Source organism: Pinus tabuliformis, chromosome J (genome assembly GCF_031772625.1).
Source record: "Pinus tabuliformis cultivar Carrire ecotype Pingquan chromosome J, CPIR1, whole genome shotgun sequence".
NCBI lineage: Eukaryota > Viridiplantae > Streptophyta > Pinopsida > Pinales > Pinaceae > Pinus > Pinus tabuliformis.
Genome location: NC_142295.1, coordinates 491261668 through 491289235, shown reverse-complemented (window position 1 = coordinate 491289235; position 27568 = coordinate 491261668). Strand labels below are relative to the sequence as shown.

Here is a 27568-nt window from a genome sequence, read left to right as displayed (position 1 = left end):
GAAAATTGAAAATTCAATGAAAAACCATAAATGACAATAAGAGGGTGTATTTGAAGGTTAAAAAAAAATGTAGTTTGCTCTCGAATATCAGAGAAATATTTAAGGGAAACACCAAGTAGATAATCATAGCTACATGAATAAACAACACTGTCAATAAGAGGAGGAATACGTTTCACTTCGAAGGCATTACACAACATCCAATATTGAGCACATCATTTCATAAATTCATACATAGAAATAACCTAATAGGAAAATGGTAAACCTACCTCACTGTTCACATTGCATAATAAGAAACTAATTCCTAAGGTGAAGAAATTCTTTATAGAGATGAACCCCTAATATATAATAAAATTAATAAATAGCCTCTGCAGCTATGAACTAAAAAAAAAATGGAGTTTGCTCTCCAAATATAGAGAAAACTTGAAAACTTAAAAACTTAAAACCCTTGCATTTGCTCATGGGCATGAAAATCTCTTCAACTGGAAAAAAAAAAATCAAGAAAAATGATTGTAGGCAAATAGGCAAGCAAGAACAATCCTAAAACTAACAAAAAATTCATTAAAATAGGGGTTTATTTGAACATACCTGTTAATGGAAGAAATGAAATTGTCTCACTGTTCTTGAAGCTTAGATCAATGAAACCTTCATTGTCGGTGGTGATCATAGCTATGGAACACCCAAACACTCCTTGGGAGCAAACACATAGCTCTCCCCTTCCTTCTTGAGCAATCAGAAATGAAAATGATTCATAAAAAACCAAAATCTGAATTTTATAACCCGCGCCAATATTTTCTACCATCTCCCGGTGATAAATTGCATGGTCACAAGATATTTTGCCGAAATATCGGTGATATTTCAGAAATATCGCGATATTTTCTGGAGCCGAAAATATCATGATATTTTCTCGGTGATATTTCGGCTCGCTGAAAATATCGCGATATTTAGAAATATCGCCGATATTTCGGTGATATTATTAACACTTATCAAAATACAATTTCATGATACTTTTTTGATTTTAGATTTCTGTGATTTATATTATTATCAAAAATAATTTTCCGAATCATCACATAGTTGTTTCAAAGTAGATGTTTGAAGCCATCTATTATGTTTAAACTATAATTTTATGATTATAAAAACAATTAATATTATAGACATTTAAAAACATATAATGAAATTTTTAATATGGAGATTCACTATACTTTACAAAAGAGTTAGTTCACTTTACCATAGATATTTTTAATTTCTAAATACAAATTGTTACAATACCATGTGTCAATACCATTTTTTTTCAAAACCAAATGTCCAAAAAATAATAAGTCATTTCATATGAGATTTATTCATGTAATTTTTTTTTAATTAAGTGATTTAATTAAAATGGAAAAAGAGTATAACTATTTTGGAGATAAATTTGAATTTTTAATTTGTGAATATTATTAAGATTAAATCCTTACCATTCATTAATAATTGTACTTTAATCTACAAATTTGCTAGGGAAATAGCAAAATTCCTGGTATGATTTTGGTAAAAATCTAGATTAAGATTTGGGAAATTTGTATTACAGTAGTCAGGCTTCAGAATTTAGGGTGTCCTAGTTCCATCTTTAAAAAAAATTAAACACTGGTATTGTCAAATTTTTTGAAAAATAAAATAACACTGTTTAAACTCAAAAATTAATGTGAAGTTGAGAAGATTCGTAAAACCTAGATTCAAAATCTAGATTGCATCACTTGATCTAAGAAGAAATTCTATGTTTAAGTAATGCAATGATAACTTTGTATTCCAAAGAATTTTTTAACCTAAAGCAAAGTGAGTAAATTTTTTTTGGAGACTAAATCCAATAGAGCAGACATATATACTTCATAATAAATATGACAAAGCACACTTTGGACAAAAATCCCATCGAACACTACAATACTCCATGACAAAGCTTCAACAGATGTATAACCATTAATTCCCATGGATTCCCACTCAAGGGAACGTTTGTTTCTGAGAAACTGATCAATGCATAGCCTTTTGCAGATGTAGTCAACGTACAAAACTATTTCTCTTCAATTTGATACTTGCTTCACTTCAGATTCAAAGCCTGCTTTGTGTTCAATGGAACTAGCAGTCTCACCATCATCTACAGCCAAGGCAGTGAGGATAACCAAGAACGTGTAGCTGATTGTAACAAGTCTCCAGTTGATTATGAGCTCCCCTAGCATAGAAGCATTATATCTGTCTATATCCCAGCCCACCGCTATTCCTGCACTCTGCACGGCTTTGAAGAGTCCACTGTATCTGGTTAGACTATGTGAATCATCTACCAAAGCTCCGATCGTCCAATAACACAGAGTATGGAACATGGAGTCCAATAATCCATAGCTGAAATATAAAACAAACAGCCCTGGAAAAGCAACGCCGGAGTCGGTTAAATCGAGCTGCTACAAGGTCTTATCTCTGCTATATCTCAGCTGATTGGTGAGACCACCTCCCGAAATTGCAGTCCCTAGTACTGCAATGATGGCCACGCCCAAAAACCCTCTTTTCTTCCTGCTCATGAAGCTGAAATCTAGAACGTACCCGATTATCATAGACCCTAACATCTGAGCACCCCAAAAAGAAGCATTGTTGAACCCTCTGCTCCAGACTGTAAAGATCCTGCCATTAACGTTGTTGAATTCAAAAGTGTAAAAGAACTCGCTGGCCCATGCAGCAGGGAAGAGAAGAAGCATCTTCCAGTTGGAGAATAGCTTGATAACCTCCATAGCCTCGATGCTCACACTGGAATATTTATGCAGAGTAACCTTGATGCCATCGCACTTGACCACCTAGTTGGGTGGAACTAACGCCAAACTCACAAAATCCCCAAAGACCATGAAACTATATGGGTCCAATCAGTAACAGACGTGAATTTGCTATGATAATTCAATATAAAGGGAATGAAACTGTCTACAACTCCTCCTAGATTAAATATAACCCAGAAGAGAGGAATGTATCTTCCTTTCTTGTCCTCGGTGGGATACGAGGTCATGATTGATCCTTGTCCATCCTATAGCAATCCACCTCTGATGCCCAGAATTCCACCTACAATAACAGGAACAGTTTCATCATGATAATGATTGTAGTGGAGAAAAGAACTTGCGTAGAGAGCATAAGTGCAGCAGCCTGCAAAGATGGTCCCACAAGGGTCGAGGATGTTGTAGATTCTACCACGAAAATTCCAAACACTACAAGCATCCCGTACAAATTAGTGTTAGCATCATTGGATGCCTGGTCGTTTTACTGCCCGCTTCCCCCCAATCCGATGAGGGCGTTGAACATGCCCAAGCAACAGAAGTAGACCAGAGACATCAGAATCGCCTGGGCAAGGGTGGAATTGTAATGGAACCATTTGGATTGAGGAACCTTCTCACAAGGTCCCTCTTCTTCATCACGATTACCCTTCCGTAGATTTCAAGGGTGCTCGATAATCCCAAACCCAAATCACTTTCAGATTTTTCTATATGCCTACTAATGGACTTTAGCAACTCAAATCAAGATGTCTGAGCAGTGAGAAGCCCAACATTTTTGTGAAGTAGGATCCCTGTGCAAACCACTGTGATTGGAATTCTTGATGTAGGAGCCACCCACCTTTAATTCCAATTCTAAATGGACAAATTAGACCTTTGAATCCTTTCTATTTGGTGTAATGGATTATGAGATGTAGGGAGTACCTTGTAAGTGCAGCAGGGGATGCCGGGTCGAATTGGTGAGCTACAGGGAATTTCAAGTTGAATTGGTGAGGGAGCAGCCCGTGGGTTATTTCTGAATTCAAATTCCACTTCCCCGTGGCAAGACGCAATGGAAATCAGAATGTAGGTAAGGAACCTGTCAGTGGTCGACATTAATGTGGAGGGTGGCGGAGCTGGGCGGAGCTCGCAGAGGGCGGTAGAGGGTGGAGGAATTGTCGGTGGCCGAAGCCGAAGGTTTTTCTGGCCGATGACAGAAACCACGCAATTCCTCTGCCTCAGTAGACTACTCCTCTTTTTAAACTTTGACATGGCTAAAACTCATGCTCCTGCACTACTTGTCCTGACAGTATATGGAAGCATTGAACCGCACTTTTTTTGCAAATCGTAAGTGGCCTTAATCAACGCATTCACACTGTTGAACATGGGTACATCGAATAAAAAAAATAAAATTGGTTTCTAGGTGCCATCTATTACTGAAGAGGATCAGGGAGTTGAATACATTGAAAGGTTTCTCAATTATTCTACTATACATCCTGTTCCAGTTCTTGGTCTCTGCTTCCTTCTCTGGAATCTTATGCAACCTAAAGCTATGATACGATGAGAAAGAATGAAAAATGAAAATTGGAGCAGAGATTTCTCTTCTCAATATTCAAAACAGTGAAATTACATTGAAAACATCAATAATATATGACTGGAGTAGATTAATGTTCGATTGCAACTAATTTTTTTAAAATGGGGAAGCGAAAAAAACCCTATGGAGAATACGATCATGGAGGCGGCGCACAACGGCTAGGGCAACTGCAGACCTGCATCTGCAGGCGGACTGCAGGGGCAGAAGCTCACCCTCTACGGCTATGCTGCACATTATAGATAAAGAAGACTGACTGCGGTGGCAATGGACCCCCGCCAGGGGGCTGGAGGGGACCCTCCAACGAATGAGACGCAGAACGCAAACCAGGACGATTTAGAAAAGGATCAGAGAACAAATGAGCAGGAGACTGAGGATATGCCAGAAGGACAGAGAGATCAAGCTATGCCAGAAGACCAGAGAGTGAGATCATCCACATGCAAGCCTGTAGCAAAGAACACACCCACAGTGGAGTTCCCCAGCCACAGAATCAATGCAAGGATCCAATATATGAGGGATCATGCCCTCATAGGTAAGTTCATAGGTATTTGGCCAAATGAGAAAGCTTTGAGGACTTGGATCAACACTAAATGGCACCCAAAAGGACACATATCACTCCATTTGGGTCCAAAAGGTTTCTTTACAGCAGTCTTTAACTGCTTGGAGGACAGAAACAGAGTTTTCGAGAATGGCCCATATTTTTTCAACTCAGCGGGTCTATTTCTCAGAGAATGGGTAGAACGCTTCAATCCAGACAAGGAGGATCTGAGCTGCGCACCCGTTTGGATCAGGCTGTATTCACTACCGTGGGAATACTGGGAGGAAGAATCGCTTCAAGAGATTGGGAAAGCCCTGGGGGATTTTGTTAAGGTATCAGAGGAAACCAAAATGAAGAAGTATACATCCTATGCCCGGATCTGCGTATATATGGACTTAAAAGTACCCCTGCCTGACAAGATAAAACTCTCTCATGAGGATGTAGAATGGTTACAGCTAATAGACTATGAACATGTGCCCTTCAGGTGTCGTAAATGCCATGCATTAGGGCACCTGTTCCGAGATTGCCCACTAAATAAGAAAACCACTGAACAAGATCAGGACAAGCAATCACCTGATGGATTCATCAAAGTAGCCAACCGTAGAAGAGGGAATAAGAAACAGCCACTTCAGAATAAGCAGGCCATGAAGGATCCTTCAAAACCTTCAACAAGCAACAGCTTTGCAGTTCTAGCAGAGGAAGAACAACATATGCAAGACCCCCTGTCAGCCAAGCATATCCCGAATCCGGAAACGTCTGAGGAAACTAAAGAAACATCCAAAGGAAAAAGTCAGGATCATGAAGGAAATCTTCATACCACTAAAGCGAAGTTCTGGAGCCAACCAGATATGGAGATAGATATAACAGAATCAGGCTCAGCCAAAGCACGGCAAGATGAGGAAAGCCGTCAAGAATCCCAGAACATGGATGAAGACACAGAAACATTTGATATAGGTGAACTGGACATTATTGGTCTGGAAACTGCTTGTAAAACCAAAAATTTCGATAAAATAACTGAAACGCAAGTGCACAAACTCGAGGAGGTACTGCACAAAGCCCAGAAGAAATATTCGCTCGGTGTTCAAACGGGTAGCCAGTGGGATGGAAAGTTTATTGCAAAGGACATCAAGAAGCGAGGACGGAAATCTGCTCTGGAGAGAACGATAAAGGTCGGAGAAGTCATGGTAGATTCAGGGAGATATGCCCAGCTATCAAGGTATTTCAACATCAACCCTAAATCTTCCCAATGAAATTGATATCTTGGAACATTAGAGGGCTTAACGGCCAGAAGAAGGGTAGACTCTTAAAAAACATGATAATGGCAGAAAAACCAGCAATTATTTTTCTGCAAGAAACTAAATGTAAGCATACAGTTCTAGAAAAGGTAGCAGCCAAGGCGTGGCCTGCAGGGCAGGTCTCGGCAGTGGAAGCTCAAGGAGCCTCCAGAGGCTTGGCAATCCTTTGGGACTCAAGAATGATACAGCTAGACAATATACATGCCAATAGAAACTTCATCCAAGCCAAGTTTCATCTAAATGGCACAAACATTAATGGGCACATTACAAATGTCTATTTTCCACAAGAAACACAGCAAAAAGCCAATACATTGGAGGCATTAACGCAGCTGAATGCAACCAGAATGCATCCGCTATGGATCTCAGGTGGAGATTACAACATGATAGCGACTCTGGATGAAAAGAAAGGAGGCCGCAGCGGAATCAACAGAGATGGCAATCTACTCAAAGATTTCATACAAGACAATTGGATGATTGACATTCCAACTGAAAACGGTCTTTACACCTGGAGCAATAAGAGAACGGAACCGACGCAAGTGTCCTCGCGCCTGGATCGTTTCCTGGTTTCTGATAACGCAGTACATTTGGGGGGAGATTTCACAGCCTCAATCCTTCCTTATTCAGGTTCAGACCACTGGCCCATTGCCTTAAACTAGAATAGACCAGGCAACAATCTAAAAAGACCATTCAGATTCGAATCCTTTTGGCTATCACATCCGGAATTCCATGAATTCATAAGGACAACATGGACAAAATTCAGAGACACAGAAGGATCAAGAATGGCCCAATTCCAAAAGAAGCTGAAGTATCTCAAAGAGGAAATAAAGCGTTGGAATAAATCCACCTTTGGTGACATTTTCAAATCAAAAGAAATCCTCATCCAAAAAATGAAGGACACTCAACAAAAAATTATTTCTCATGGCCGATCCGAGGAGTTGACACAACAGGAGCAAGCAATAGAAAAGCAAATTCTGGACAGAGATATGCAGGAAGAGATACTGTGGAGGCAGAAGTCGAGGGTTAGATGGCTCAAGGAAGGCGAAAAAAACACAAAATTCTTTCACAGAACAACAGTACAAAGGCGTATGATCAACCAAATTTCCTTTGTAAATAATGAGCAAGGATGCAAAATCGAAGACCATGAAGGTATTGAAAAGGAATTCCTAGACTACTTCAAAAGGATGAATCAAGAACCAGACACAAACAGGTCCGCTGCCATTGATAACATTACAAGGCATATCCCAAGAATCATTACCGAAGACCAGAATACGTTGCTTCTCAAACCGATTAGTCTTCAAGAAGTTGAATTGGCGGTCAACCAACTTAAGGCAGGGAAAGCGCCAGGCCCAGATGGGTTTACGTCAAATTTCTTCCAACATTTCTGGGAATTAATAAAATGGGAAGTCTGGCAGGTGGTGGAGGAATCAAGATCCCTCAGATGGATGTATCCAGCTATGAATGCTACATTTCTGGCTCTAATCCCCAAATCCTCGGAATCAAATACTCCAGATAAGTATCGTCCCATTGCTCTATGTAATATTATTTATAAAATTGTTTCAAAGGTTATTGCTCTACGATTGAAACCCTTGTTGCCCCTAATCATATCTCCAGAACAATCCGGGTATGTAGAGGGTCGTCAAATCACTGATGGGATCATCCTCACCCACGAAATAATCCACTCTCTCAAGATTTTAAAAAAGCCAGGGATGCTTCTCAAAATTGATCTATCCAAAGCATTCGATAGTATAAGCTGGAACTACTTGCAAAAAACTCTCCTCGCCTTTGGTTTCGCTCCCCCATGGGTAAGATGGGTCAGCAGTCTCATCTCCTCATCTTTTTTCTCCATTCTCATCAATGGTATCCCCTCTCCTACCTTTCGTCCCACTCGTGGCATCAGGCAGGGAGATCCCTTGTCACCTTTCCTATTTGTCATCCTAGCCGAAGGTCTGGGGAGAAGCATTAAATCAGCCATCCTTTCGCATAAGCTTAAAGGAATTTCTATTCACAACCTCCCTGCAATTTCTCATCAATAATTTGTTGATGACAATATGTTATTCGGCCATTCATCTGTTCAAGAAGCCCGCACATTCAAATCAATCCTTGATTCCTTCTCAAAAGCTTCCGGAGCCTGCATCAATAATGTCAAATCCCAGGTTTACTTCTTTAACACCCCTCCTTATACCCAAAGAGCCATCACTCGCATTCTCGGATTCTCAAAAGCGTCTCTTCCTTCATCCTACCTAGGCGCTCCTCTTACTGCTTCCGCCCTCAAGCACTCTTCATGGTCTCTCCTGCTCGAGAAATTGGAAGCAAGGCTGCTACTTTGGACTTACAGATCCTTGAATATGGCCAGCAGAGTAGTACTAATAAAGGCTGTCTTGCAATCTATGCCGCTCTATCTATTTTCCATCTTAGCAGCGCCAAAATGGGTTCTAAGGACAATTAAACAGTTGCAGAGGAATTTTTTGTGGGGCAGTTCAGGCCCAAACAGAAAATGGGCCCTCATTAGGTGGGACAAAGCATGTCTTCCCAGAATGGCAGGGGGAATAGGACTCAGGGATCCAGAACAAAGCAATAAGACCATGGGAGCAAAAGTATGGTGGAGGTGGCTCTCAGATTTCAACAACCCGTGGGCACGTATTTGGACTGCAAAATACACAAGGAATCTTCCCCTAGAAGAAAGGATCAGAATGTCGGAAAGCAGTAAGGGATCGTTGATATGGAACTCGGCTATTCAGCACAGAGATATAATTCAAAAACATAGTTTTTGGGAGATAAAATATGGTCAAACTGCCAGGTTCTGGGAAGATTCCTGGTAGCAGCTACCTAAACTCTTAGACAGCCTGCAAGCCATCCCAGAAAGGGAGAGAACTCCTCAAGAAAAAATAAGTCAGTTTTGGAAAGATCCAAATAATCAAGAGCAGAGAGAGTGGAAACAAACAAGCTTGATCCTACCTCACAGCTCAAATGATAACCAACTCGCTCTCCACTCAGAACTAAAAAAACGCAAGATATTAAAGCAAGCAGGGAAAGATACTTTAAGGTCGGGGTATGAGGAGAGGGGTACTTTCACTACAAAGGAGGCATACAGAATCATAATCAGGGACAGGATGGACAAGGACCAAATATGGAGCAAAATTTGGAAACCCCCTATATGGCCGAAAGTATCCACCTTCCTGTGGCTTCTATCTTACAATAGAATCCTAACATGGGATAACCTCAGGAAAAGAGGCTTCCTAGGACCCTCTATTTGCCTCAATTGCAATAAGGAAGAAGAATCTGTGCTCCACTTAATGCAGACATGCCAACTGAGCAAAAAGATATGGGAGAAAGTCTCTTTTCGTTGTCAGAAGGAAGGACGAATTCGAGGGGATATAAGAGAAACAATCCGCCAATGGCCTCAAGCACCATATCAATGCACAATCCTTAATATCCTATGGCAAATTATCCCAGGATTCCTAATGTGGAATATCTGGAAGGAACGTAACAGGAGGATATTCAAGCATCAATCAATGACTCTAGAGCAGGTTTGGAAAGGATTTCATATCAATATCAGTGAAACTCTCTCAACAAAAGCCTGGTCAAAAGAGGATTTTCCGAAGCAACCTCAGGAATGGGCCATCTGGAATAATTGGCAAATAAAGATACAAGATAAGATTCTGGCTAGACCCAACCCAGAGCAACACCGAACCCACACAGCAAAATGGAGGCCACCACCAGTCAATACATTTCAATTGAACTTCGATGGTGCATCGAAGGGTAATCCGGGACAGACAGGGTATGGAGGAGTAATAAGAGACCATCAAGGAAATCCTCTTATTACTTTCTTTGGCACAATTGGGTGGAATACAAATAATGCAGCGGAGCTGGAAGGCCTTTGGAAAGGTCTCACTTTGGCGCAGCAAGGCAAGTATTTTCCCTTGATAGTAGAAGGGGATTCACAGATTCTAATAAACATGGCACTAAAGCTACAACAGGGATCCCCAGTTCACAAGATTAGTAGAAGTTGGAGATTGGCATCCAGATTGGATCAGGTTCAGCATTGGTTGCAAGCGAACAGAGCAGTCTCCTTCAAGCACACAAAAAGGGAAGGGAACAAGCCTGCGGACTTCCTAGCTAATTTAGGGGTGGATAAGGAGAAAGATTTCTCAGCTGGACCTCTTAATGCTACAGTCTCGGAGGATCATCTTCCCAATTTCCAGGCACTATTAGACGAAGATATGCAGCCACAGGTTGTTTCACACCCGGATGCGGGTGATACATGGACTCATCAGAGAACATGCGATGGGGGGCAGCTGTGATACTAAGATCGTCTGGCAGGACGGTATATTAATTTGCCCCTGTCAAGCATTAACGCAGTTTATGTCTGAGAGGATGGCTCTGCAGAAGAGTGATGGCCTCACGCGAGGCAAATTGATTTTCCTGTACGACGATTTATGGAGTTTTGGCTCCATTGCCGCCGGATTGTTCAGATCCGAGTCCTATATAACGATGCTCATGAATCAGGTCAGTTACATGAGGTATTGTGATGTTAATTTGTTTGAGGGTGAGATTGAGCCGAATGCTGGCGACAGGGGTAGATGCCATAGCCTAACCTCTGTTCCGACTGTGTGTTCTGGGCATTCGTGGGAGGAAGGTTTAGTAACGCACAAAAATTGGGCAATTGTCATTAAGGAGGAACTGTTAGCTAGTTACAATCCTGAATTTTTACTGTCTCTTGTTTGCAAAGTGCACTCTCCCGGGCTAATGGCGCCGAGACAGAGGGGAGTCCCAAGGCGTGGAGGAGTATGGGGAATTCGCGGCAGGCAAGAGGCTCAGGCTAGTGCAATTCAGCCAATTGCCATGCTGGAGCCTCCATCCTCTCCCTCTGAAGACTCAGACCAGGTGGATAGTCAAGTCCATACTTCTCGCTGCACTTTTCACTGCCGGAGAAACCAGACCCGTCTCTCTCTGCTCATAACAGTCATTGCCACGGAGGAGGAGGATGATTCGTCCAGTCAGGAAGAGCCTGACAGGGAGCCGGAGCAACTGGATCATCCTCGGGTTCCAGTAGTGGGGGAAATTATTGATAATGAAATTGCTGTTGATGTCAACTTGATGGAGCCTCTTCCGGGTTTAGGCTCGCCTCAGCAACCAGCTCATGATTCGTCTCAGCATCTGGCTCATGGTTCGTCTCAGCATCCTGCCAACTTCGGCAATCAGCTCACCAACCGTCTGGAGATGAATGAAGAGGCTTACAAGCTGGGCACTGAACAAGGTGAGCCTTCGAGGGCTTAGTTTTTGTTTTCTTCTGCTGCTTAATGAACGCGTTTTGGAATTTTGAGGGGATGCCTTCTGGTTTAGAAGGGTCCAGCAGTCGGTTTTATAGTAGGGAGCCCTCAAGAAATCTAATCTCTTCAAGGAGACTGGAGAATTTGGATTTCCAACCTCCGTTTGGTATTTTGTTTTCAGCAGCAAGATACATTCGACAGGCAAACTTCTCAAATCAAGTAACTGCTGTTCTTTTGCATAGTCATCTTTTTGTAAGCCAGAAGGCCATCAGCTACAACTTTTGTAATGCTCTCTGTTATTATCTCCATCTTTGTAATCCAGGTTGCCTTGAGCACCTGCAGTCTTCTTTGACAGAGGATGCTCCCCTGCATCTTCAGAGGCCTAGGCCTCTTTGTAAATAGTTTTCTTTTTCTTAATACAATAGTTTAGCCTTTATCCAGAAAAAAAAAATATATGATTGGAGTAGAACTAGACACCTATGGAGTAGAACTAAAGAAAACCTAAATTGTCATGTAAAACTAAATTGTGTACACCTAGAAAACAAGAGAATCAAATGTGATGACACCTAGCAGAGAGTGAGATTAATATCTCAAGATCCCCTCCTAGTCTCAATCTGTGTACCTTATGCTCTTGTCTTGGAACTTAAAAACCAGGAGGCTGCTGCAACATAAATTTCTTCCAATAATGTACCATTTAGGAAGGCAGATTTTACATCAAGATGATATAATTTCCATTTATGTTTAGGTGATGTTGATAAAATGGTCTTGAAAATGTCTCACCTCGCTATTGGAGCAAACGTTTCACCATAGTCGATACCAAACTATTGTGAGAATCCTTTGGAAACCAACCTTGCCTTATGTTTCTAAATTTCTCCTTTTTCATTCAGTGTGGTCTTATATACCCATTTTACACCAATTATGTTTTTTCCTCTTGGGAGATCAACTAATTCCGAAGTCTAGTTCTTCTATTTGGAAGAAATTTCTTGGTTCATTGCATCAACCCAATGCGTTTCTTTAAGTGCTTCTTCAAAATGAGTTAGTTGAGATGAAAGAAATGTAAACATATTTTGCTGGTCAAACTCATGCTCCCGCTCATATATTTCTCTAATGCTTCTTATTTTGTGATTATCTTCTAAAGATGTTCAATCATGGGTGGATTCACTACTTGAAGATGTACTATTTTTAGAATGGTATGTCTCTTCTTCAAGTTACAATATTGGTAGATGTGGAGTATAAACTGGAAGATTTGAAGCTTTATTAACATGATCAGACCAAGATTTATTTTCAAAAAATTTAACATCTCCGATTAAAACAAACTTCTTGGTAACTGCATTGTAAATTTTGTAGGCCTTTGACTTCTCACTATATCCTATAAAAATACATATTTCAGTCCTATCATCAAGCTTCTTTCTTAGCTTCTCAAGAACATGTGAAAATGCTACTGATCCAAAAGTTCTAAAGTGAGATACATTTACCTTTTTACCATCCCATGCTTCATGAGGTATTGTATCTTGGATACTAGTTGTTGGAGATATGTTGAGGACATACACTATTGTCGAAATTTCTTCAACCCAATAGTCATTTGACAACTTCTTATCACGAAACATACATCTGGCCATGTTCATGATTGAATGATTTTTCCTTTTTTGCTAATCCATTATGTTGTGGAGTATATCTTGTTGTGTTCTACATGATGATTCCTTGTTGTTGACAAAAAACTTTGAAGTCATTGGAACTGTATTCTTCCCCTCTATCGGATCTGAGTACCTTCAAAGGATTTCTACTCTACTTTTATGCTTCTTCTTTTGAACTCTTTAGAACTTGAGAAAGTATCTGATTTATTTTTGAGAAAATACACCCAAATCTTCCTATTATAATCATTAGTGAAGGTTAGAAATTAAAGACTAACACCAATGGAATGTATCTATATTAGGCCACATATATCTATGGATTAGCTCTAAAGGCACTTTTTCTCTAGAGGAAGATGTCATAAATCTATCTCTTTTATGCTTTGGTAGAACACAAATTTCACAAGTACAATATTTTTCACTCATAATAGGGACACCAATGATGAGTGAATGTTTCTGAAGAAGACTTAGGATCTTGAATGGGATGTGTCCATCCCTAGAATGCCATATATGAGACTCATCTATTCTTCACACAATGTGGAAAAATTATGATGAGAGATTTCAACTTCTAAGAGTGAATGGAAACATCATATTCTTGGTTTTTTGGAACCTTATCTATCAATATTCTATTGGGAGGTTTGTCATAGATAAAACATGTGTTCCCTTGAAATACTACATCATACCCATGTTCCATCAACTATCCTACACTAATGAGGTTATATTTCATAGGTGGAACATAATAAACATCAGGTATGTATTGATGCTTATTCTGTTTAATAGGAATAGGGGTAGTACCTTTCCCTTCAGATTTAATACAAGAACGATCTCCAAGAGTAATTTTTGATGTTATGGAAGCATCACGGTAAGAAAGTAGATTTATGGTACCTATGATATGATTTCTATAGCCATTGTCCAACAACCAAAGGTCCTTATTATGAGTGTCTTCAAAAATATGGTAGGAAATAAACATTGTTTTAGAGGTTTCTGCTTCATTGCTGGAGAGATGGACACCACCTCTTTGCTGATCTTACTGTTTCTTTCTGCATTCATGTTCATAATGTCAAAATTTCTTGTAGTATTAACATTGGACATTAATCTTTTTCTATGGTATTCCTTTCTGAGTTTGGTTATGTGGAGGTATCCACTGCTTTGTTGCATGATGAACGTAGTAATATATCCACCTCCCTGTTGCATGATGAACATAGTAATATTTGAGTTGGAGAATGTAGTAATTAATCCATGATTCTATAGAAGGGTCCATATTTATCGAGAAAATAAATATGCGCCCCTCATATCCATGTTCTTGCAATCAATAAAAGAAATAATATTGTCATCCTTTCATTGTGTGGATAGATCCAATGTGCAAAGATTTTCATTGCGTGGAGTTACTGTGCACCTTTGCACAACACAATAAAAAAAAAATTGACTAAAGACATTGTATAGTTGGTGGATTATTAACCATGCAAGGAGCCCCTACACTGAGAAAGAATGAAAAATAAAAATTGGAGCTCTTCTCAATACTTAAAACAATTAAATACGATTACAATGAAAACATCAATAATAAATGAATGGAGTAGAACTCAACACCTATGGAGTAGAACTGAAGTAAAAATGAACTGTCAAGTAAAATGGAATTGTCTACGACACCTATCATACAAGAGAGGAAAATTTCATGAAACCTAGCACGCAGTGAGATTAATATCTCAATATCCCCTCCTAATAACAATTGTTACAATTGGAGGCACTTACAATGCCTGATTTCTCCCTTTGAAATTCAAATAAATTCTTTCCCAATGGCTTTGTGAAAATATCTGCAAGTTTATCTTTGGAACCACAAAAAGAAAGTACTATGTCCCCATCATTGACAATCTCACTGATGAAATGAAAATGTGTGTCAATGTGCTTGCTCTTTTTGTGGAAAGCATGATTTTTTGATAAAGAAATTCCTGAACTACTGTCACATTAAATAGGAGTTGTCTCCTTGTGAACATTTGATAGATATTTCAATAATATTCTTAACCACACTGCTTGAAAATATCTTGAATTTGTTACTACATACTCTTCCTCTATAGAATATATTGAAACGATTGACTCTTTCTTAGATGTCCATGAAATTAGATTGGTTTGAAGATGAAGAACTTACAATGAGGTGCTTTTGCGATCATCTAAACTCCCTGCATAATCACTATCTGTATAACTTGAAAGTGAACAATATTTAGAATGTGTATATAACAAAGAATAGTTTATGGTCCCCACACTATACCTTAAGATCCATTTTGCAACCTTCCAATGAGTAATCGTTGGTGATTTCATAAAATTGGACACAAAGCTAACAACAAACATGATATCAGGTTTAGTTGTAGTGAGATATACCAAAATACCAACTAGACTGTTATACAATGTGGGATCAATTGGTGGTGCTACAAATTCTTTTCCAAGTTTGGTGCCTTGAGAAATTGGTGTATTAGCTAGTTTTCAATTAGTCATTTTGAAATTTTGGATGATGTTAGTGGCATATTTTTTTTGACCAAGTAAAATGGCATTAACAGATTGTTGAATTTCAATGCCTAAGGATTATTTCATGACTCCTAGATCAGTGATATCAAACTTTGTTTTAATTGTTGCTTTGAAATATTCTAACGCCATATTTCATGTAAAAATAAGATTATCTACATAAAGACATACAATAAGAATTTTACCTACATGAGTTTTTACATACAAATTTGGATCATGACCACATCTACAAAAAGTAATTTTGATAGGATACATGTCAATTCAACTGTACGAAGCTCTTATAGCTTGTTTCAAACCATGCAAAAAATTCTTCAATATGTATAACATATGCTCCTCTCGTGGAGCTTCAAAACCAGGAGGCTACTCCAACATAAACTTATTCCTACAACATACCATTTAGGAAGGAATATTTTATGTCAAGTTGATAGAATTTCCATTTCCGTTGAGTTGATGTGGATAAAATGGTACTGGCAGTGTCTAACCTTGCTACTCGAGCAATGGTTTCACCATAGTCGATACCAAACTGTTGTGAGGATCCTTTGGCAACCAACCTTGCCTTATGTTTCTCAATTTCTCCTTTTTCATTCATTTTGGTCTTATATACCGATTTTACACCAATTCTGGGTTTTACTCTTAGGAGATCAACTAATTCCCAAGTCTAGTTCTTCTCTATTGCAACAATTTCTTGGTTCATTGGATCGACCCTATGTGTTTCTTTAACTTCCTCTTAAAAATGAGGTGGTCAAGATGAAAGAAATGGAAACATATTATTTTGCCCAAACTCATGCTCCTGCTTATAGATTTCTCCAGTGCTTCTCATTTTCTGATTGTCTTATGAAGATGTCGAATCATGGGTGGATTCACTGCTTGAGGTTCTACCATTTTCAGAATGGCATGGATCTTCTTCAACTTGGAATATTAGTAGATATGGTATATAAAATGGCGGATTTGAAGCTTCATTAACATTATCAAACCATGATTTATTTTCAAAAGATTTAACATCTCTTCTTAAAACAGCCTTCTTGGTAACTAGATTGTAACTTCTGCAGGCCTTTGACTACTCACTTTGGTCGATGAAAATACATCTTTCTCTCCTCTCATCAAGCTTCTTTCTTAGCTACTCAGGAACATGTGAAAAACTACTGATCCAAACAATTTAAATTGAGATACATTTACCTTTCTACCTTCCCATGCTTCTTGAGGTAATGTATCTTGGAGACTGGGTTTTGGAGATCTGTTGAGAACATACACTGTTGTTTGGAATTCTTCAGCTGAGTACTCATTTGAAAACTCCTTCTCACAAAGCATACATTTGGCCATGTTCATGACTGACTGATTTTTCCTTTCTTCTACTCCATTATGGTGTGGAATATATCTTTTTGTGTTCTGCAGGATGATTCCTTGTTGTTGACAAAAAAAATTGATGTCATTGGAGATGTATTCTTCTCATCTATCAAATCTGAGTACTTTCAAAGGATTTCCTGTCTAATTTTCTACTTCTTTCAACTCTTTAAATCTTGAGAAAGTATATGATTTATTTTTGAGAAAATAAACCCTAATCTTCTTGTCATAATATTTATGGACTAACTCTAAAGGCTCATTTTCTCTAGTGGAATATTTTGGAAACATATATCTTTATGCCTTGCTAGAACACAAATTTTACAACTACAATATTTTTCATTCATAACATGGAGACCAGTGACGATTGAATGTTTTTGAAGCAAACTTAGACTCTTGAATGGGATGTGGCCATACTTAGAATGGCATAGCTAATACTCATCTATTCTTAACACGTTGTAGACAAAACACTGTGAGGGATTTCAACTTCTAAGAGTTAAAGGAAACATCTTATTCCTGTTTTTTCAACCTTTTATATTAGTCTTCTATAGAGAGGTTTCTCATAGATATAACATATGCTCCCTTGAAATAGTACATCATAACCATGTTCCATAAATTGTCCCACACTAATGAGGTTATGCTTTAGATGTGTAACATAATAAACATCATGCACGTATTTCTGCTTATTATGTTTAGCAAGAACATGGAAAATACCTTTCCCTTCAACTTTAATAGAGGAACGCTCTGCAAGGGTAACTTTTGATGCTATGGAAGCATCAAGATAAGAAAGTATATTTTTGTTACCTATCATATGATATGTTTAGCAAGAACATGGAAAATACCTTTCCCTTCAACTTTAATAGAAGAACTCTCTGCAAGGGTTATTTATGATGCTATGGAAGCATCAAGATAAGAAAGTAGATTTTTTTTACCTATCATATGATTGTTGCAGCCACTGTCCAACAACCAAAGGTCCTTGTTGTAAGTGTCTTAAGAAAGATGTCAGGAAAGAAACATTGTTTTAGAGTGTTCTCCTGTATTGTTGGAGAGATGGACACTGCATCTTTGTTGATCTGACTGCTTCTTTCTACATTCATTTTCATAATGCCCAAATTTCTTGCAGTAATAGCATTAGACATTATATTTTTTCCATGGTTTGTTTCTTTGAGTTTGGTTTTTTCGATGTCTCCATTGCTCTGTTGCATGATGATTTTCTAATATTCTACTTTTTCAACCTCAGGCTCGCCTGTTGTTGCCTCTATATCCTCTACCTCTCCTTATGCCAAAAGAGGCTTGCACTTTGAAAGCTTGTTCCATGGAATATTCTACAAATTTGAGTCTTGTTTCGTGTGCTAGAAGTGATACAGTCAACCTTTCTACTAAGAAAATTGCAAAATATTTGGATTCTATAATGGTTGTTACAATCATGTCATATTTCTTGGCTAGGCTTCGAATGAATTTTTCAACAATATTCCGATCTATAATGGTTTCACTAATGAGTCTGATATAATTGACTATTCCCATGAATCTATTCATGAATTGATCCACATTCTATGCGTCATTCATCTTCAGGGTTTCAATTTTCTCTCAATGTCTGCAATTTCACTGTCTATAATCTATAATTACCTTGATACACACCTTTCAAAACATCCCAAGCTTCTTTTATTGTTGATGTGTCGATTATCTTGTTGAATATAGAGTCATCGACTGAGTTCTTTATCCCACATTTGCCTCGGTGCTCTTACTTTATGAGTTCTGTACTGACATTCCTCTGATTATTATTCATGGCTTCTAATTGTTCTTGGGTCAGCTCTACATAACCATTCGAAAGGGTATCACAACATTCTTGGGCTTGCAGAAATGTATTTATTCTTAAAGAGAAAAACATGTATTTGTTTCAATAGAAAACTCTTTTTCTATCACTTTTTTGGAAAAAAATATTTTATTTAAACGAAATATTTTATTTAAAAAAAAAATTAACATAAAAAACCCTTTTTTAAAATAATCTCTTTTCAAAAGTGAGACTCTTTATAAAAAGAGCATCCTCCTTTTTTGAATATGAAAAACCTTTAAACATAACCATTTTTTTTCTTTTTTAACAAATGAAGGATCATTGAATCTTCTTAAGGCCTCACGTTAAAGTTTTTTGAAATTTTAAAAAATATTAACCTTGGTATGGAACTTTGAATAGGTTCAATGACGACCGACTTCTCAATTGCTCTGACTCCTTGTTCCATGTTGGTTTGTTCACGGTGGTTTTTTTTTTAACTTTGACGTGACTAAACCTCTTTCTGGTGCACCACATTTCCCGACACTATATGGAAGTGTCGAACTACATTTTTTTGGGCAATAGAAAGTTGGTCGGGATCAACACACTTGCTATGCTAAGCATGAGTGTGTTGCACACACAAAAAATAAAAATAAAACCTATTATGGTTAGTAGGCACCATCTTTTACTGAAGACGATGAGGTTGTTGAATACAATAAGAGATTGCTCGATCCTTCTAATATATGGCCTCTTCGAGTTCTTGGTATCTATTGCTCTCTCTAGAACCTTATGCAACCTAAAGTTATGTTACCATGATAAAGAATGAAAAATGAAAAGTGGAGCAAAGATTACTCTTCTCAATATTCAAAACAACTAAATAATATTACATTGAAAACATCAATAATATTTTCCTGGAGTAGAACTTGACACCTATGGAGTAGAATTGAAGTAAAAATTAACTGTCAAGTAAAAATGAATTGTCTACGACACCTAGCAGACAAGAGAATCAAATGTGAAGATACCTAGTAGACAATGAGATTACAACACCGCCTCCTAATCTCAACTGTTACAATTGGAGGCACTTACAATGCCTAATTTCTCTTTGAATTTCAAATAAATTCTTTCTGAATGGATTTGTGAAAATATTTTGCATCTGGTCTTTGGAACCACGAAATGGAAGTACTATGTACCCATAATTGAGAAGCTCACCGATGAAATGAAAACATGTGTCTATGTGCTTTCTCTTTTTGCGGAGAACGTGATTTTTTGATAAAGGAATTATTGAAATGTTGTCACATTAGATAGGAGTTTTCTCCTTTTGAACAATTTATAGATCTTTCAATAATATTCTTAATAACATTACATGAAAAGCTGCTGAATTTGCTACTACATATTCTTCCTCTAGGGAAGATATTCAAATGATTGACTATTTCTTGGATGCCCATGAAATCAGTTTGGTCTAAAGATGAAGAAAATACCGTGAGTTAGTTTTTTGGTTACCTAAACTCTCTACATAATCACTATCTATATAAACTGAAAGTGAAGAATTTTCAGAATGTATATAGAACAAACCATAGTCTATGGTCCCTGCAATATACCTTAAGATCCTTTTTGCAACATTCCAATGAGTAATCTTTTATGATTGCATAAAACTAGAGACAAAACTAGCAGCAAACATGATTTCAGGTTTAGTTGCAATGAGATATAACGAACTATCAGGTAGACTTTTATATAATATGGGATCAATTGGTGGAGATGCATCCTCTTTGGTGAGTTCAGTGACTTGAGAAATTGGTGTATTAATTGATATACAATTTGTCATTGTGAACTTTTGGATGATGTCGGTGGCATATTTTTCTTGACCAACAAAAATGCCATTAGCATATTGTTGAATTTCAATACCTAAGTTGTATTTCATGACTCCTAGATCAATCATATAAAACTTCATTTTCATTGTTTCTTTGAAATATTATACATCATATTTCTTGTATAAATAAGATCATCTACATAAAGGAATACCATAAGAATTTTACCTTTATGGCTTTTGGTATACATAGTTGGTTCATGACCACTTCTGCAAAAACCATTTTGATGAGATAGGTGTCGATGTGACTATGACAAGCTCTTGGAGCTTGTTTCAAACCATACAAATATTTCTTCAATTTGTATACCTTATGATCTTATCCTGGAACGTCAAAACTAGGAGGCTACTCCATCATAAACTTATTCCTATAATATACCATTGAGTAAGGCATATTTTAAATGAAGCTGATAGGATTTCCAATTGCATTGAGATGATGTGGATAAAATGGTTCTGACAATGTCTAACCTTGCTACAGGAGAAATGGTTTCACAATAGTCTATACCAAACTGTTGTGAGAATCCTTTGGAAGCCACACTTGCCCTATGTTTCACAATATATCCTTTTCCACTCAGCTTGGTTTTATATACCCATTTAACACCAATTATGGTTTCTTCTCTTGCGAGATTAGCTAATTCGCAAGTCTAGTTCTTCTCTATGGTAACAATTTCTTGGTTCATTGCTTCAACCCAATGTGTTTCTTTAACTACTTCTTGAAAATGAGTTGGTTGAGATGAAACAAATGGAAAGATATTCTACTGGCCAAACTCATGCTCCTGCTCATATATTTCTCTGACACTTCTTGTTTTCTGATTATCTTTTGAAGATGTTGAATCATGGGTGGATTCATTGCTTGAAGATGTACCATTTTTAGAATGGTATGGCTCTTCTTCAACCTAAAATCATTGTAGTTGTGGTGTATAAAATTGTTGATTTGAATATTCATTGACATGATTAGACCAAGATTTATTTTCTGAAAATTTAACATATATGCTTAAAACAAACTTCTTATTAATTGGATTGTAAAGTCTATAGGTCTTTCACTACTCACTATAGGCTATGAAAATACATCTTGCAGTATTAGTGTCAAGCTTCTTTATTATCTCCATGGGAACATGTGAAAATGCTACTAATCTGAAAATTCTACAGTGAGATACATTTACCTTTTTACCATCCCATGCTTCTTGAGATACTATATCTTGGAGACTCGTTGTTAAATATCCTTTGAGAACATATATTGTTGTCAAAACTGCTTTTCCTAGAAGTCATTTGACAACTTATTCTCATGAAGCATACATCCTTAAAAATTGAAAAGGTATCTGGTTTACTTTTGAGAAAATACAACCATATCTTCTTGCTATAATAATCAATGGAGGTTAGAAAGTAAAGACTACCACCAATGGACTTTGTTGCATTGGGCCACATACATATTTATGGAATACCTCTTAAGGCTCTTTTTATCTAGAGCAAGATGTCAGAAAGCTATCTCTTTTATTATTTGCTAAAACAAAAATTTCACAAATACAGTATTTTTCATTCATAATAGGGAGACGAATGATGATCATATATCTTTGAAGCATACTTAGACTCTTGAATGAAATGTGGCCATACCTATAATTCCATAGCCAAGACTCATATATTCTTGAAACATTGTGGACAAAAGACCGTGAGATATTTCAAGTTTTGAGAGTAAATAGAAGCATCCTATTCTTGTTTTTTTAACCTTTTCTATCAGTATTCTATTAGGAGGTTTGTCATAGATATAACATTTGTTCCCTTGAAATACTACACCATAACCATGTTTCATCAACTGCCCTACACTAATGAGGTTATGCTTTAGATGTGGAAAATAATAAACATCAGTCATGTATTTCTTATTATTTGGTTTACTAAGAACAGGGACAATACCTTTCCCTTCATCTTTAATACAAGAATGATATCGAAGAGTAATTTATGATGTTATGGAAACATCAATATAAGAAAGAATATTTTTGTTACCTGTCATATGATTGCTACAGCCATTGTTCAACAACCAAAAGTCCTTGTTGTGAGTGTCTTCAGAAATATGGCAGGAAAGAAACATTGTTTGAGTGTGTTCTCCTTCATTGTTCGAGAGATGGGAACTGCGTCTTTTCTAATATGACTATTTCTTTTTGCATTCATCTTCATATTGCCCAAATTTATTGTAGTAATAACATTGGACCTTATATTTTATCCATGGTTTTCTTCTTTGAGCTTGGATTTTTGGAGATCTCCATTGCTTTACTACATGATGATGTTTTGATCTGCCTCTTCTGCGGCCTCTACCTCGCTTTTTGTTGCTTCTATATCCTCTATCTCTACCTATCTAAAAAGATATTGTTATTTGAAAGCTTGTTCCATGGAATATTCTTCCAAGTTCATTATTGTTTCCTTTGCTAGAAGAGATCCAATCAACTATTCTACTGAGAAGGTTGTAGAATATTTGGATTAATGAATGGTTGTTACAATCATGTCATATTTCTTAGGGAGGCTTCCAAGGAACGTTTCAACTATCTTTTGATCTATAATGGTTTCACCAATGAGTTTGACCTGATACCCATGAATCTAGTCATGAATTAATCCACAATATCTATGTTAATAATGTTTAGGGCTTCGAGATGTGCTCTATATATCTGTAATTTAATTGTCTTCACTATATCATTACCTTGAGACACACCTTTCAAAATACACCAAGATTCTTTTGTTGTTGATAACCGGTTATCTTGTTGAAGGTAGTGTCATTGACTAAGTTTTGTATCCAACATTTGGTTTTGTGCTCTTTCTTTCTGATTTCTATAGTGACACTCCTTTGATTATTGTTCATGGATCCTAGTTCTTCTTGGATCAACTCTACATAATTATTCGACATGGTATCACAACATTCTTGAGCTTGCAAAAAAGTCTTCATTCTTAAATACCAAAAATCATATTTGTTTCAATAGAAAACTCATTCTCTTTCCCTTTTTTGGAAAATAATATTTTATTTAAATAAAACGTTTTATTTGAAAAGGTTTATTTTAAATATAAAACAATAACAGAAAAGACCCTTTTAAAAAAAACACTTTACAAAAACGAGACTCTTTATAAAAAGAGCATCCTCCATTTTTAATATGAGAAACCTTTAAAAATAGCCATTTTAAATTGTTTTTTAAAGAAACGAAGGCTCGTTGAATCTTCTTAAGGGATCTTGAAATTTTATGTTTTGTTTAACCTTGGTACGTAGCTTTGGATAGGTTCAATGACCGGATTCTCAACTTCTTTGACTACTCGTTCCGTGTTGGTTCATTCATGTTGTATTTTTTTAAACTTTGACATGGGTAAACCTCATTCTCATGCACCACATTTCCCAACACTATACGACATCATTGAAATGCACTTTTTTATGAAATAATAAGTTGGCCTCAATCAGTGCATTTTTCTATTGAGCACAGCTGTGTTGCCACAAAAAATTTAAAATAAAATTATTTTGGTTCGTAGGCACCATGTTCTAGTGAAGATGAATGAGATTGTCGAATACATTGAAAGGATTTTCGATCCTTCTACTCTACCGCTTGTTCAAGTTCTTGGTCTCTTCTACTCTCTCTAAAGTCTTATGTCACGTGAAGCTATAATACCATGAGAAAGAATGAAAAACGAAAAGTGGAGCAGATATTTCTCTTCCAAATATTCAAAACAGTTAAATAAGGTTACATTGAAAACGTCAATAATAAATGACTGGAGTAGAACTTGAAACCTATCTAGTAGAACTGAAGTAAAAATGAATTGTCTAGTAAAACTTAGTTGTCTATGACACCTACAAGATAAGAGAATCAAATTTGATGACACCCAGTGGACATTGACATTAATATTTCAACAACCCCTCCTAATCTCAACAGTTACAATTGGAGGCACTTACAATTCCTAATTTCTCTATTTGAAATTCAAATACATTCTTTCCCACTGGATTTGTGAAAATATTTGCAAGTTGATATTTGGAACCACAAAAAGAAAGTACTATGTCCCCATCATTGACAAGCTCATGGACGAAATAGAAACATCTGTCAATGTACTTCTTCTTTTTGTGGAAAACATGATTTCTTTATTAAGAAATTGTTGAACTATTGTCACAGTAGATAGGAGTTGGATCCTTTTGAACAATTGATAGATATTTGAATAATATTCTTAACCACACTACTTGAAAAGCTACTACATATCATTCCTCTACAGGAGATATTGAAATGATTGACTATCTCTTGGATGCCCATGAAATCAGATTGGTTCCAAGATGAAAACCATAACATGAGGTGCTTTTGAAATCATCTAAACTCGCTTCATAATTTCTATCTGTATAACCTGAAAGCGAATAATTTTCATAATGTTTATAGAGCAAACCATAGTCTATGGTCCCTGCAATAGACCTTAGGATCATTTTTTCAACCTTCCAATGAGTAATATTTGGTGATTGCATAAGCCTCAAAACAAAGCTAGCAGAAAACATGATATGAGGCCTAGTTGCAGTGAGATATAAGAAACTACTAGCTAGAATTTTATACAATGTGGGATTAACTTGTGGTGCTACATCTTCTTTGCTCATTTTGGTGCCTTGAGAAATTAGTGCATTAGCTAGTTTGAAATTATTCATTCTGAACTTTTGTATTATGTCAATGGCATATTTTTATTGACCAACAAAAGTTCCATTAGAATATTGTTGAATTTTAATGCCTAAGAAGTATATCATGACTCCTAGATCTTTCATATACAAAATTGTTTGTGTTGCTTCTTTGAAATATTCTAACATCATAATTCTTGTATAAATAAGATCATCTACATAAAGACATACAATAAGAATTTCACCTTCATGAGATTTGGTATACAAAGTTGGCTCATGACCGCTTCTACAAAGCCCACTTTTGATGAGATTAGTGTCGATGTGACCGTACCAAGTTTTGGAGCTTGTTTGAACCATACAAATCTTTCTTCAATCTTTATAACTTATGCTCTTGTCCTAGAATGTCAAAACCAGGAGGTTGCTCAAAACGTAAAATTCCTCCTACAATAAACCATTTAGGAAGGAAAATTTTACATCAAGCTAGCAGACTTTCATTTTGTGTTGAGATGATATGGATAAAACGGTTCTGATAGTGTCTAACCTTGCTACTAGAGAAAAGATTTCACCATAGTTGATACCAAACTATTGTGAGAATCATTTGGAAGTCATCATTGCCTTATTTTTCTCAATTTATCCTTTTTCAGTCATCTTGGTCTTATATACCCATTTTACACCAATTCTTGTTCTGTCTCTTGGGAGATTAGCTAATTCTCAAGTCTGGTCTCTATGGTAACAATTTCTTGGTTCATTGCATCAACCCAATGCGTTTCTTCAACTGCTTGTTCTAAATGAATTGGTTGAAATGAAACAAATGGAAACATATTCTAATGGCCATACTCATGCTCCTGCTCATATATTTATTTGATGCTTCTTGTTTTCTGATTGCCTTCTGAGGATGTTGAATCATGGGTGGATTCACTTCATGGTATGACTCTTCTTAAAACTACAATCATGGTATTTGTGGTGTATAAAATTTCTAATTTAAACCTTCATTAACATGATCAGACCAAGATTTATTTTTATAAATTTAACATCTTCACCTAAAATAAACTTTTTAGCAACCTAATTGTAAAGTTTGTAGGACTTTTACTTCTCACCATAGCCTACAAAAATACATCGTTCACTTTTATCATCAAGCTTCTTTCTTAGCTTCTTAGGAACATGTGAAAATGCTACTGACCAAAAATTCTATAGTGAGATACATTTACCTTTTTACCATCCCGTGCTTCTTGATATACTATATCTTGGAGAATTGTTGTTGGAGATCCATTGAGAACATACAATGTTGTCAAAATTTCTTCAGCCTAGTAGCCATTGGACAACTTCTTCTCATGAATCATACATCTGTCTATGTCCATGATTGACTGATTTTTCCTTTCTACTACTCCAATTTGTTGTGGAGTATATCTTGTTGTGTTATACATTATGATTCCTTGTTGTTGAAAAAAAACTTTGAAGTCATCGAAGATGTATTTTCCTCCTTTGTCACATCAGAGTACTTTCATAGGATTTCCACTCTACATTTTTTCTTCTGCTTTGAACTCTTTAAATATTGAGAAAATATCTGATTTATTTTTTAGAAAATACACCCATATCTTCTTGCTATAATCATCAATGAAGGTTAGAAAGTGAAGGCTACCACTAATGGACCATGTCTGCATTGGGCCACATACATATTTATGGAATAGCCCTAAAGGCTCTTTTTCTCTAGAGGAAGATGTCAGAAAGCTATCTCTTTTATGCTTTGCTAGAACACAAATTTCACAAGTACAATATTTTTCATTCATAACAATGAGACCAATGACGATTGAATTTTTGTGAAGCATAATTCGACCTTTAAATGGCATGTAGCCATATCTTGAATTCCATAGCTGCGACTCATCTATACTTGACACATTGTGGAGAAAAGACTGTGAGATATTTCGACATCTAAGAGTCATTGGAAACATTCTATTCTTGCTTTTTTCAACATTTACTATCAATCCTCTATTGCGAGGTTTGTCATAGATATAACATGTGTTCCCTTTAAATACTACATCATAACCATGTTCCATCAACTGTCCTACACTAATGAGGTTATGCCTCAGATGTGGAACATAATAAACATCATGTATGCATTTCTCCTTATTTTGTTTAGTAAGAGTAGGGACAACACGTTTCCCTTCAACTTTAATACAAGAACAATCTCTAAGATTATTTTCTGATGTTATGGAAGCATCAAGATAAGAAAGCACATTTTTGTTACTTGTCATATGATTGTTGCAGCCACTGTTCAACAACCAAAGGTCCTTGTTGTGAGTGTCTTCAGAAAGATGGCATGAAAGAAATATTGTTTTAGAGAGTTCCCCTTCATTGTTGGAGAGATTGACACTGTCTTTTTGCTTATCTAACTATTTTTTTTTGCAT

At 36.8% G+C, this 27568-nt stretch overlaps 1 protein-coding gene and 1 pseudogene across 1 annotated transcript; one reads left to right on the top strand and one right to left on the bottom strand.

Annotated features, from left to right (window-relative positions):
- Positions 1 to 2048: 2048 nt before the first annotated feature.
- LOC149227937 (UNC93-like protein 1 pseudogene) lies at positions 2049 to 2747 on the bottom strand (annotated as a pseudogene).
- Positions 2748 to 6197: 3450 nt separating this feature from the next.
- On the top strand, positions 6198 to 6830 carry LOC149227936 (uncharacterized). The gene has a single exon (XM_089380627.1). It carries the CDS (start codon positions 6198 to 6200, stop codon positions 6828 to 6830), a length of 633 nt encoding a protein of 210 aa, XP_089236753.1.
- Positions 6831 to 27568: the final 20738 nt, after the last annotated feature.

Coding starts and splice junctions, on each gene's coding strand:
- LOC149227936 (XM_089380627.1), top strand. CDS start 6,198: ATGGCAGAAAAACCAGCAATTATTTTTCTGCAAGAAACTAAATGTAAG.